The 12,961-nt window shown below is 33.0% G+C and overlaps 1 protein-coding gene across 1 annotated transcript; it reads left to right on the top strand.

The window, feature by feature from the left end:
* The first annotated feature begins 4,794 nt into the window (after window positions 1–4,794).
* On the top strand, window positions 4,795–10,652 carry LOC111985695 (transmembrane 9 superfamily member 7). The gene is made up of 7 exons (XM_024017359.2): window positions 4,795–5,057; window positions 6,818–6,982; window positions 7,112–7,221; window positions 7,414–7,522; window positions 7,599–7,711; window positions 8,802–8,952; window positions 9,051–10,652. Exons 1-7 carry the CDS (start codon window positions 4,944–4,946, stop codon window positions 10,206–10,208), a joined length of 1,920 nt encoding a protein of 639 aa, XP_023873127.2. The 5' UTR covers window positions 4,795–4,943; the 3' UTR covers window positions 10,209–10,652.
* Window positions 10,653–12,961: the final 2,309 nt, after the last annotated feature.

Genomic DNA, 12,961 nt, shown 5'->3' with positions numbered 1-12,961 from the left:
TCTCTCTCTTTTTCTCTCTCTCTCTCTCTCTCTCTCTCTCTCTCTCTCTCTCTCTCTCCCTCTCTCTCTCTCTCTCTCTCTCTCTCTCTCTCTCTCTCTCTCTCTCTCTCTCTCTGACTTTGATTAAAAAAATCTCTATAGGAAGAACAAGAACTTTCTTAGTAAAAAAAAAAAAAAAAAAAAAAAAGCTTGAATGAAACCAGCAATCAAAACTCGCTTTCATTGAATGAGGAGGAAAACACAACAAATTTAAACCCAACCACAGAACATGCAATCAAGAATCAAGAACTATGACAAAAAATCAGCCTCTTAACTCAAAATCCTAATCTAAAACCAAAACCCAATCAATCAAAACATCCTTTTAAGAAAACCCCCAAATTCATAGGCCTCAGCAAGAAATTTTTTTGCTCATCTTTGTGGCTTTGTGACCGTCCACCAGCAACCACCTCCACAGAAAACCCACCACCGCTGATCGAAACCTTACCATCCCTAACCCATACCATGACACCGCCACAAACACCACGAGAGAGAAAACCCAAAATCTTCAATGTTGATCCACACCAAAACCCATAAATCACCACTTACCCACAACACGACATCGTCGCAAAGACCACGAGAGAGAGAAGGGAGAGACTTCAACGCCGATCCACACCAAAATCCACACTTCGTTTAGGACCCTCTGGCTTATAGATTGAAGAGTGGGTTTAGGGTTTTGAGGGAATGAGAATCAAATAGGGAGAAGATGTTTGTTGGTCTCAGGTTTTAGAGAGAAAAGTGAGATGAGAGATGAGAGGCCATCTTTGTGGTGGTGTTGGCTAAGGTTCACCGTGGAGGAGCATGAAGGCTCTACTCCGTTTAGATCTGTGAGATCGAGGAGAAAAGAGAGTGATTTTCAGTGAGGAAAGTTGATGGTTGAGGAGGCTTAGACTTAGGCTGATCAAAGATAGAGTCATGGAGGCTCGGCCATGATTGGTGTTTGGTTTCTGGAGATCGGAAAGACAAAAAGAAGGGAGAGCTCGGCATGAAGGGTGAGAAGAAGAAAAGAAAAGAAAAAATGTTTAATAAAACAGTGCACAAACGGTGTTAGTGACTAAGGACCAAATTGGTCACTTTTTAAAACTTTTGGATGTGCTTGGTAATACCCCAAACCTCAGGGGTAGTTAGTGAAATTTATCCTATATAATATATATGATAAAGTAATACTCTATTTTTAACAATTTAAATTAAACAAGTATGATACATAAAATAAATAAAGAAAAAAAATCATTTAAAATTCTCAATCATATTACTAGAAGTCAAATAAACATAAATTCTAATACATGTGGCTTCATGGGGGCATCAATCATCATCCCTTTACCTTAACACACAGTTTATTGTGATATTTTAAATACTTTTTATTCATTTTTATTAATTAAAATGTTAGAACTTTGTAGGATCTAAAGGATATTTTGTATTAACTGGAGTCTAAAATTTCATTATTTTTTATTATTATATTAGTTAATGTCCTGTGTTTTGAACGGTTTTATCATAATATTATATATATATATATATATATATATTTTAAAAAATAACAAAATAAATAATTATTATAAAGAAATGAATAATGAGTTTTTAATTGCTACGCCACATGGTTCATGCATAGGGACAGAATTAGGATTCAAACTTAAGGGGGGCCGAAGTTCTTTCTTCAAAGATTTTTAAAAATTGGAATATCCATACTAGAGGTTGACAATGTTGCATTATTAGCATTAATTTATTAATATTTTTTGTATTTTTTCTTTTAAAAAAAAATCAATAATAAGATTTTATAATCAAGAATTTTGTAAGTCAACTGGCATATCCTAATATTTTCAAGGTTTAACTGATGTGTGGATGAAGTGATCAATACTTAGCATAGAAGTTATTTCTATAGCTATGAGGGTGGAGTCATTTGAGAGGGGCATAAAGCTCTCAAGTGAGAGGGATAAATTGGGTAAAGGTTATTGGGTTTTTGTGATTTTTTTTGCTAGAATTTGTAATTGATTTTTTATTATTGTTTTTGCTTAGATCGGATTTATTATTTATCCAAAGATTTTTCTTATTATTCAACTATGTGCATTTTTATTATAGATTTTTCTTGTTATCTATTTGTTGGATTTCTTAGATCAATTTGTAAATTTTTTGGAGAGGGGGGCCAAGTATACAAATTTCAAACCCAAAATTAAAATTCTTTTTGTTAATATACATACTAGTATTTTTTTTTTCAAAGGCTTGGTTGTTGCTATTGCAATGGAGGCCGACATTGAGGTTTAGGTGAAAGGGATTTGGGTGATTTGAGGATTGGGATAAGTCTAATTTGTTAAAACTCTTTTTTGGACAACTCAAATTGTGAGTTGGTGTCATGTGTAATTTTTTAATAATAAAAAAATATGCTACATCACTTAAAAAGTTGATACGTCATTGTTTCATCAGACACAGGGATAATATACCTAACCAAAATTAACTGAAGGACCAATAATGCTCATTTTTAAAACTTAAAAAGTTGATACGTCATTGTTTCGTCAGACACATGGATAATATACCTAACCAAAGTTAACTGAAGGACTAATAATGATCATTTTTAAAACTTAATGGACAAATAATACTCACTTGAAACTTGAGGGACCAATTACATTCACAAGGTAAACTTCGGGGACCGACTTTGTAGTTTTTTTTTTTTTTTTTTGTTATATTTTTTTAGAAACTTTTTTTTTTCTTGTATTCAAAATGATAAGGTAAACTTCGGGGACCGACTTTGTAGTTTTTTTTTTTTTTTTTTGTTATATTTTTTTAGAAACTTTTTTTTTTCTTGTATTCAAAATGATAATTTTTAGTTTTTTTGTTTTTAGTTAAGCCTATCTAATTGATGTGATAATTGTATGGAGTGGAATAAGAATGAGTAGTTTTTTTTGGAAGAAGTAACTGTTTATGTAATTGAATTTTTTTTCTTCTTTTGGATAGATGTAATTGAAGTATTTGAATTCAAATAGATAACAAATATTACATTCCATAAAAAAGAAAAAAAGAAAAAGATAACAAATACAAATAGCTAGGAATCATATGGAAGAAGTAACTGTGTATGTAATTGAAGTTTTTATTTATTTATTTTTGGATAGATGTAATTGAAGTATTTGAATTCAAATAGATAACAAATACATTCCATTAAAAAAAAAAAAGATAACAAATATAAATAGGAATCGGATTTTTTTTTTGGAAGAAGTAACCATGTATTTAATTGAAGATTTAAAAAAAAAAAAAGATAACAAATGGAAATAGGAATTATTTTTTTTGTTTGGGGGGAAGAAGTAACTGTGTATGTAATTGTAGTTTTTTTTTTTTGGATAAATGAAATTGAAGTATTTAAATTCAAATAGATAACAAATACATTCCATAAAAAAAAAAATAATAACAAATACATATAAGTATTAATTTTTTTTGAATAAATAATTGAAGTAATTTTTTATAGATGTAATTGATTTTTTTTTTTTGAGAAGATAATTAAAATATTTGAATTTAAATAGATAACAAATACAGATAAGAATCAGATATTTGAATTCAAATGAGTGGTGAGAATGACAATTTTTTTTTTCTTTTGTAGGTGAGATAATATTACTTTTTTAACTTTTTTAACTTTTTTTTTTTGCTTTTTGTAAAAAGAAAAAAAAAATTAAAGAATATATTATTTTAGAATTTATATGATGATATTTTGATATGCCAAAAATTGAAAAAAAGAGAGGGGAAAATAGTGTTATTAGTAGTATGTAAGAAGATAGATGTACTTTGATAGATTACGAGTCTCCATTAGTTTGTGCATTGCATCATGTATTTGGAGAGAGATTTGAATGCTTGACTCCGTTAAAAGTACTAATAAATGCATTTAACCTGAAAGTCTATTTTTATTTTATTTTTTATTTTTTATTATTTTAGGGGACACTTCATACTTAAGAATAGCCAAACGCTTCATTACTATAGGATAAATAAATGTCCACAAGTCATTAGCCTCGCTTGGGAGCTGGAACTAGGCAAACAATTCGATTAATATAGGACCAAAATTTTTCTCAATCATTTAGGTTTTTATTTATTTATTTATATATATATATAATATATTTTTGAAAATGATTAGAAAGTACTACTACTATAAAGACCCTTAAGACTTTGACGTGGGTGTTAATTTGGTTGATTTTTTGATTTGAAAGATTATTCCCAATATATTAAGCTCGTAATAAATTAGACAACATTTCTATATTATATTATGAATGCACGATAATAAAATCAAGTAAATTATGTGATCAAGTGTTAGTTTTTAATATAAAATACTAATAAAAGGCTTAATTTGTTACAAAACTAAAGTGCAACAACTATGCAAGGAGGATTAATTGTTATTATTAGTCCAAATAACAAGATTAACACTCACATTAAAATTTATGAAAAAGCCAAAAAATAAAATAAAAAACTAATGGAAAATCATGCCTAAAGTTTATATATTGTTTCTTACTAAGAGGTATTAGATTTTTATTTTATTTTTTATACAAGATAAAAATTTTATTTTAACTTTATCCTTGTCCTTCATACCTCACGAACACTTATTCTTATATATATCTAAGATTTTTTAAAATATTTTTGTAAAATTTTGATTTTATCAATAACATAATAAATTTATGAAAATCAGCTCATTTTGAAGCAAAGAAAAATGATAAATTATTAATAATAAAAAATTATTGCGAAAATTTTCTGTTTTTCTAGATTTTCTCAGTGAAACCGTGGAAGTAATAATTGCAAAATCCGGTCTCTTCTCTCTCTCTAACAAACTTCAAACCTCATCTCCTCTCTGTCTAAAAACCTCTCTCTCTCTCTCTCTCTCTAGAAAACCTCAAACCCCATCTCTCTCTCCCCGTGGCTCTGAGCACAAACAGAAGACGAAGAAAATGGGTACACTGTGTGGCCTTACAGTGACCACGATTCTCTTGTTTTTTCTCCTCTTCGTCTCTCTATCTCACTCCTTCTACCTTCCTGGCGTTGCTCCTCGCGATTTCCAGAGTGTATGTTCCCTTAGAATCCAAACCCACTTCTCAAAATCTGTGCTTTATTTCATTCTTTCACCTCTCATTGCTTGCTTTCTTGATTTTTTTGGGGTTTCTTTATTTTCTGTGTTTTTTGTTGTATTGTTTGAGTTCTCTTTGCTTTATGTGGAGCAGTATTGGATCTGGGTTTTTGAGTTTGATCTAATTTTATGTTGTTGTCGATCTGTGGGATTGTTTTTGAGCTGTTTTTGGATTATGGGTTTTGTTTGGATCTGGGTTTTTGTTGAAATTTAGATCGAAGTTTTGATTTTTGGGAATTGGGTATGTGATTTGGGTGTTTGTATTTGTTGTTGTTGTTTTTTTTATTTTTTTTATTTTTAGGTTTTGATTGGTGTTGTTGGGTTGTTCTGGTTTGTGGGTCTAGGAAATGATGGATTGGTTTGATCTATGTGTATGTTTGGGTTGCACTCAAGGCCTTGTTTAATGTTTCTATTGGTTGAAAGTTAGATATGTTGGATAGCTCATGTGTGTGTATCTATGGGCATGTTTGGATTGCACTTAGAGGCTATGTCTAATGTTTCTATTGGTGGAAAGTTTGAAATGTTGAATAGCTTGTGTGTGCATGAGCTAGCCAATGTGATCAAGTATTCGATGTGAATTGCGAAGTGATCCAAGATAGGATATTATGTAGGTGGTTGGAATGTTTCACTACGGGATTGAGTATAGCTTGGATTGCATTTTGGATCCCCTAATATGTTTGAAAGTTTTTGTTGAGATTTACATAATATTTGCTGCCATTCTGATTGTGAAGGTTTATAAAAATGGGTGCTGTAATCGCTATGGGTAATAATGATATTAGTTTCAGAATTTATAAAGATCTCATTTTTTCAAGTGTTTACCATCTCTATGATGATTAGAGGCCAGCTCAGGAAGTACTGTTTGTACAAATATATTTTCACACAAAAGTGTAAATGAAAGACAGTTGATTCAAGTTACACGGACCAGAAGTTAGACTGTACATTGAGCTGAACTCTTGAACCATATTTTGTTTTCAACCTTTTGCATCACATAAAGAATTATCCTTCTTTGTAGAACAAGTTTGTGAATTTGGTAATGATTTGATTTGGTTAGAATGTTCCACTATAGGATTGTACATAGCTTGGTTTGAATTTTGGATCTCCTAATATGTTTTGAAGTTTTTGTTGTGATTTACATAGTATTTGCAGCCATTCTGATTGCAAAGGTTTATAAAGATGGGTGCTATAATCACTATGGGTATAATGATATTAGTTTCAGTCTTTATAAAGATCTCATTTTTCCAAGTGTTTACCATCTCTGTGATGATTAGAGGCCAGCTCAGGAAGTACTATTTGTTCAAATATATTACACAAAAATTGTAAATGAAAGATAGTTGATTCAATTTACATGAACATTAAGTTCAACTGTACATTGAACTGAACCCTTGAACCATATTTTGTTTTCTATCTTTTACATCGCATAAAGAAGTATACTTCTTTGTAGAAAATGTTTGTGAATTTGGTAATGATTTGATTGGAGATTTGTGATTATTTCTTATTAACCTCACTGCACTTTATAGTTTATAATGAATTTTTTTTGTTTTTTTTTTTTGGGGGCTGTTTATATATTTTTACTTTGTTGGAAAAGAAAAGGGCTGGGCTTATGTATTTTGAGAATTTGGTTAAGAAGTTTCTTCACTGTTTGATTTCCTTGCAGGATTTTGTTTTTCCTAATAAATTATTATTGTCTACTTTGAACAGGGAGACCCCTTGCCAGTCAAAGTGAACAAATTATCATCTACTAAAACACAACTTCCATATGACTACTACTATCTAAACTATTGTAAGCCTGACAAGATTGTGAACAGTGCTGAAAACTTGGGGGAAGTTCTTCGAGGTGACCGCATTGAGAATTCTGTCTACACTGTGAGTATCTTTTACCTTTTTTCTGTATTAGAAATCTGAATAGGAAAAAACCTTTTCATTTACTTATTTCAGTTATTGTTTCATTGTCTATTGACTATTGTGTGACTAAATTTATGAATTTTATGCCAGTTCCAAATGAGGAAGGGGCAATCATGTCAAGTAGCCTGTAAAAAAAAGCTTAATGCTGAAACTGCTAAGAATTTTAAGGAAAAAATCGATGATGAGTATCGAGTTAACATGTAAGTTGATGAACTGGCTTTATATTGTTCATGAAGTCTCTGTGTAGTTTTTCTTATTTCCATTAGTATCTTTTAGTTTTCCATTATGGGTTTTAAGAATTTTAATTATTTTCCTAAGTAAAAGGCATTAATTTATATAGAATGTTTAGTATATTCCTCCTTTTTTCTGAAATCTCCAGAATGCACTTGCAGGATTTTAGATAACCTTCCAGTTGCTGTCCTTAGACAGAGGAGGGATGGAATTCAGTCAACAACTTACGAACATGGTTTCCGTGTTGGGTTCAAAGGAAACTATGCTGGGGTATGCTTCAGAAGCAACTTATTATTTTAGGATTTTTGTGTGTTTATTCTATCTTAAACATTTGTTTCTTTTACAGAGCAAAGAGGAGAAATATTTCATTAATAACCACTTGAGCTTTAGAGTCATGTATCACAAGGATCTTGAGACTGATTCGGCTCGGATTGTAGGGTTTGAGGTTACTCCAAACAGGTGTGGGACTCTTTTCCTCTTTTTTGTTTTTGATATATGGTTTGTATGAACAATGACTTAAAGGCGAATCAGCTGCTAGTTCAGATTCTCAAAATACAAATGTAGTAGATGGAAAAGAAACAATACTGGTCACATTTTGGAGGGTCCTTTCATTTCAAAGTGTGGGGTTTTTGCTTGGGAATATGTTTTCCCAGTTATTAGGTGTAGACAGATGTAAATTCAATAATTAAATTGAGAAACGTACATGTTTTCATCTGATGTATTTGACAAAAAAGGTGGACTGTGAATGAGCTAAAATGGCACCTGCTCCCCTTGTCAGAGTAAAGTGGAGGGTGGCGTTGTTGGTTCCACTTCATGTGTAAGTACATAGAAAAGTGAACTGCTTAGATGATCTTACCAAGAGACAAATATTCAAAATCAGCTACATCATCATAAAGAAGGGTTGAACTAGTGAAGAGTTGTCTATGGATTGAAATGTTTTGATTTTTTTCTCTGCTTTTTTACACCTATGGTTTGAGCTAGTCTTACTCCCAGAAATTGTCAGATGCTGCAATGCTGTTTGCGTTATATTCCTTTGCTTCATTCTGCTTCTTTGGTGTAGAACTTGGACGTTTCTTCTGATATTAAAGAGTTACTGTGGGAAACTGGGAATTTTATTTTTATTTTTATTTTTTTGATAAGAAACTGGGAATTTTATATGAGATGCATGTATATGTTGCTCGTTTTTGTGCTACATGCTATAACTTTTTCTGCAATGGCCTGAAAATTATAGAAAAGATGAAATGTAGAAGCTCCCTTGTAATTTCATACATTGAAATTGATTTAAAAGAACGATACCAATTTAGATTTTAAAAGAACAATGCCAATAAGTTTAAAGAAAATAGGAATTTTAAGAAATTTTAAGAAAATGCCCACAAAGTGCATTTGTAAGTTGTTACAACTAGCTTATTTATGTTCTTATGTACTTGGGTAGCACCCTTTCAGCCTTTTAATGAAATTTTACTTGTGTGTGTGTATATATATATATATATATGTAAAGCTTATTTATGTTCTTGTCATCTCTTTTGACTCTTGTAAATACTGTAAACAGCATTAATCATGAATACAAGGATTGGGATGATAAGAACCCTCAATTAGCAACGTGCAACAAAGACACCAAAAATTTAGTGCAAGGTAACGTCGTTCCACAAGAAGTTGAGACAGATAAGGAGGTTGTTTTTACATTTGATGTTTCCTTTAAGGTACTCGCTCATCAAATCCTTGCCTATGTCTCTCTTCCATACTCAACTCCTTCCCTTATATAATACATTTAACTAACCTGTGTTGGTATTTTTCTCAGGAAAGTGATATCAAATGGGCATCTCGATGGGACACATACCTCCTCATGAATGATGATCAGATCCACTGGTTCTCCATCATAAACTCTCTGATGATTGTCCTTTTCCTTTCTGGCATGGTGGCCATGATCATGATGAGAACTCTGTACAGAGATATTGCCAATTACAATCAATTGGACACCCAAGATGAGGCTCAGGAAGAAACAGGATGGAAACTTGTCCATGGAGATGTTTTCAGGGCACCGATCAATTCTGGTTTACTTTGTGTTTATGTTGGTACAGGTGTTCAGATCTTTGCAATGACACTTGTGACGATGATTTTTGCGTTGCTTGGGTTCTTATCTCCTTCCAACCGAGGGGGGCTTATGACTGCCATGGTTCTGTTGTGGGTTTTCATGGGCTTGTTAGCTGGTTACTCCTCAGCACGCTTGCACAAGATGTTTAAGGGCACAGAGTGGAAAAGGAATACCTTGAAAACTGCATTTATGTTTCCTGGCATTCTTTTCGCAGTATTTTTTGTTCTGAATGCCTTAATTTGGGAGGAGCGATCTTCTGGGGCAGTACCCTTCGGAACAATGTTTGCTCTTTTCTGCTTATGGTTTGGTATATCGGTGCCCTTGGTCTTTGTGGGTAGTTACTTGGGATTCAAAAAACCAGCCATTGAAGACCCTGTGAAGACTAACAAAATCCCCAGGCAAGTACCAGAGCAGGCATGGTACATGAAGCCAGTCTTCTCTATACTCATTGGAGGCATTCTTCCATTTGGGGCTGTTTTCATTGAGCTCTTCTTCATCCTAACATCAATATGGCTAAACCAGTTCTATTACATCTTTGGCTTCCTTTTTATAGTCTTCGTTATCCTTCTAATCACTTGTGCGGAGATAACAGTTGTGCTCTGCTACTTCCAGTTGTGTAGTGAAGACTACCACTGGTGGTGGAGATCATACCTGACTGCCGGCTCCTCTGCCCTCTACCTGTTCCTTTACTCTGTCTTCTATTTCTTCACCAAGTTGGAGATCACAAAGCTGGTTTCAGGCATTCTTTACTTTGGGTACATGGTAATTGTATCCTACGCTTTCTTTGTCTTGACGGGAACCATTGGCTTCTATGCAAGCTTCTGGTTTGTTCGAAAGATTTACTCCTCTGTTAAAATCGACTGATCTAAAGATGCAGAAAGAGGTTGATGAGGATGAGGATGAGGATGAATTCCAGACCACGACAGGAAGCGCAGAAGGGATAAAGATTAAATTGAAAACTATTTTGCAATCTCTTCAAAACCTTGTCTATGTTGACGGTAGCATGGTGCTTGGCCTGTTTGTTTACACCTTTGTTAATGTCATGAACAGTAGCTTAGTAGTTTTCTTGCAAGAAGCTTGAGCAGTGACTAAAGTATGGATACTTATATAATATCCATATGGTTACAACTGATCTTTGATGTGTCTCAAGTGGTTTGATTTCTTATTATCTGATAAGGAGCACTTATAATTGATATTTTAGAAATCAAATAATGCAGCTCTAGAGGCAATAGGTAATGTATTTTTGTTGCACCTGCATTGTTGTGAATTGTAGTTTGTATTAATTAAATATTCCTTGATTTTCTGACCCTTGACCCCTTAAACTATGACTGGTGGCTGAAAGATCAACCACCAAGGCTGTATTTACAATTATCAACCAAAAAAAAAAGAAAAAAAAAGGCTAACAAGCTCATTGGTACACTCAAAAATATTTTTTTTATTATTATTTTTAATATAGTTGAATAAGTAATTTGATAGGTTGAATTTTTCTCTCAAAAAAAATAAAAAAAAATAAAAATTGTCATTTATGTCAACATCAACAATTGTGAGGAGGTTCAGGATGGATCTGTTTTGCGATTTTTGAAGGAGACTCAAGCTCCACAGCCATGGCAATCTATGCTAGCCCAGTCTGAAGTGAATTGGGCTAAGTCCAAACAATGAAACAATCATGGTTGAAATCAGACGTATACACTTTTTGTATGTTGGGTTTTGCTTTGTAAATAGACAGGCTAATTACCTAGCCCATAGCTCTAAGGACTGCCCATTGGGCCATTGTAGTGTGGATGGGCTGATTTCCACTCCTCTACCCCTTTGAATTTTCTCCCCCTAGGGAGGGCTGAGCTGGACCCATGCCCCTCCTTTTGATGTAATAAATTTCTCCTTCATTCCAAAGAAAAAAAAAGTTTACTTTGGGAGAGGAAGGTGCATAGTAGGACAAATTGGTGACCAATTTGAAGTCTCATAAGGTTATCTACCTATAAATATGGGCCTAGAGATGAGGTTTGATAGGCCGAAAATGTGTTGACCATTTGTGATTAAATTAATTGATTAATTAGTCAAGTTATTAATTAATCAAATTAACATGTAAACGCGTGGTAGTATAAACAAATCACTAATAAACTAATAATGCAGCGGAAAATAAATAACACGGTGATTTGTTTACGAATAGGGAAAACCTGACGGCAAAAACTCCACCTGATGATTTTCAGGTCACTACTCCCGAAATTTCACTATTATCACAACAAGCAGTTACAAGTAAAGGAATCTCAAGTACCTTATCAACTTACACTTGAACTCTTACCTCAATACCTAATTGGACTTGTTATGTAGTGACAAATTCCCCTTTTTGATGCATGGCTCCTAAGTACGTGACTAACCAATTGCGCGGATCCCAGTACGCGACTTCAATCACCAACTAGAAAGAGTTATTGGCTGCAAAGTTATTCAGTTCATCCACGATGAAGATCAAGAAGATGCTTGGTCACAAAACCCAAATGTGCACATACACAGCAACTTCTTCAGAAGAGATGAACTAGGGCAAAACTTTGTCTCCAGTCACAAATTGCTTGAATAGATTTTGCTCAATGCTTGTGCAACTTGTTTACACTTTGACGGCCCTTAAAATAATCCTTTTATATGTCTAGGGTTAGGAGAAAATAAGGCCCAAATACATAAACACGGATTAGAGTAAAAACAGAATTGAAATTCTGTTTTTCATAAACCTCAATAGATACTCTATCTATCGAGCTGCTGTCGAGCCACGGGGCTTAACAACTCTATAGGTCTTGATAAATGCTAGTTGTCGAGCTAGTTATCGAGATTTAATGACAAACACTTTTCAGCTTGAATCTTGGACAGACTTGAAGGCTTCAACACTTGATCTTGAAACATGATTTCTTGAAATATTTCAACACATTCTAGATCTACTCAAATACAAGTAAAGTGCGTTTTGTCAAAAAATTAACCAATTACATAAAATCATGACATATGTTCTTAACATGTGAACCACATATGTCCTAACAATCTCCCCCTTTGGCAATCCGTGACAAAACCACAGCTAACAAATGAACATATGAGAGAAGTCATAAATCACTTAACTCATATTCACTTGTTTAATACAATAAAATCTATCCTAACACAAACTCTTGAAAAACTTTGCAAGAAGAGAGTTTATGGCAAGTAGACTTTGACAACCTGTATTTCTGAAACACTTTAAACAAAACTCATCAAGACATCTTAGTGTGAAACAAAAATAATAGATTGCATACAAGTATAAGAAACATGTGTATAAAGAGAGAAAAGAAACAACACAGGTAAAGATAGGTGAAAGAAACATAGATCCACATATATAAGATAAGTATAATGTATGTGTAAAAATGGTCACAAGACTTAATGTACAAGATCAATGTATCTATAAAAGAAAGAAAATAAAAGATACATCATATCCTTACTACATCCCTCATATCAACAACACTCCCCTTAACAAAATGGTCCTATACTAACTTTCCCCCTAAGAATGACTACTCTCATATCTCAAAATTACTCCCCATTTTTGTCACGAGTGACAAAGGATAAGAGTGTCAAGCAGACATCTTATTGGTAGAGCTATCATCTCCATC

The sequence above is a fragment of the Quercus suber genome, unplaced genomic scaffold, assembly GCF_002906115.3.
Source record: "Quercus suber isolate HL8 unplaced genomic scaffold, Cork oak 2.0 scaffold_16, whole genome shotgun sequence".
NCBI lineage: Eukaryota > Viridiplantae > Streptophyta > Magnoliopsida > Fagales > Fagaceae > Quercus > Quercus suber.
This window is presented reverse-complemented; position numbering and strand designations above follow the sequence as displayed.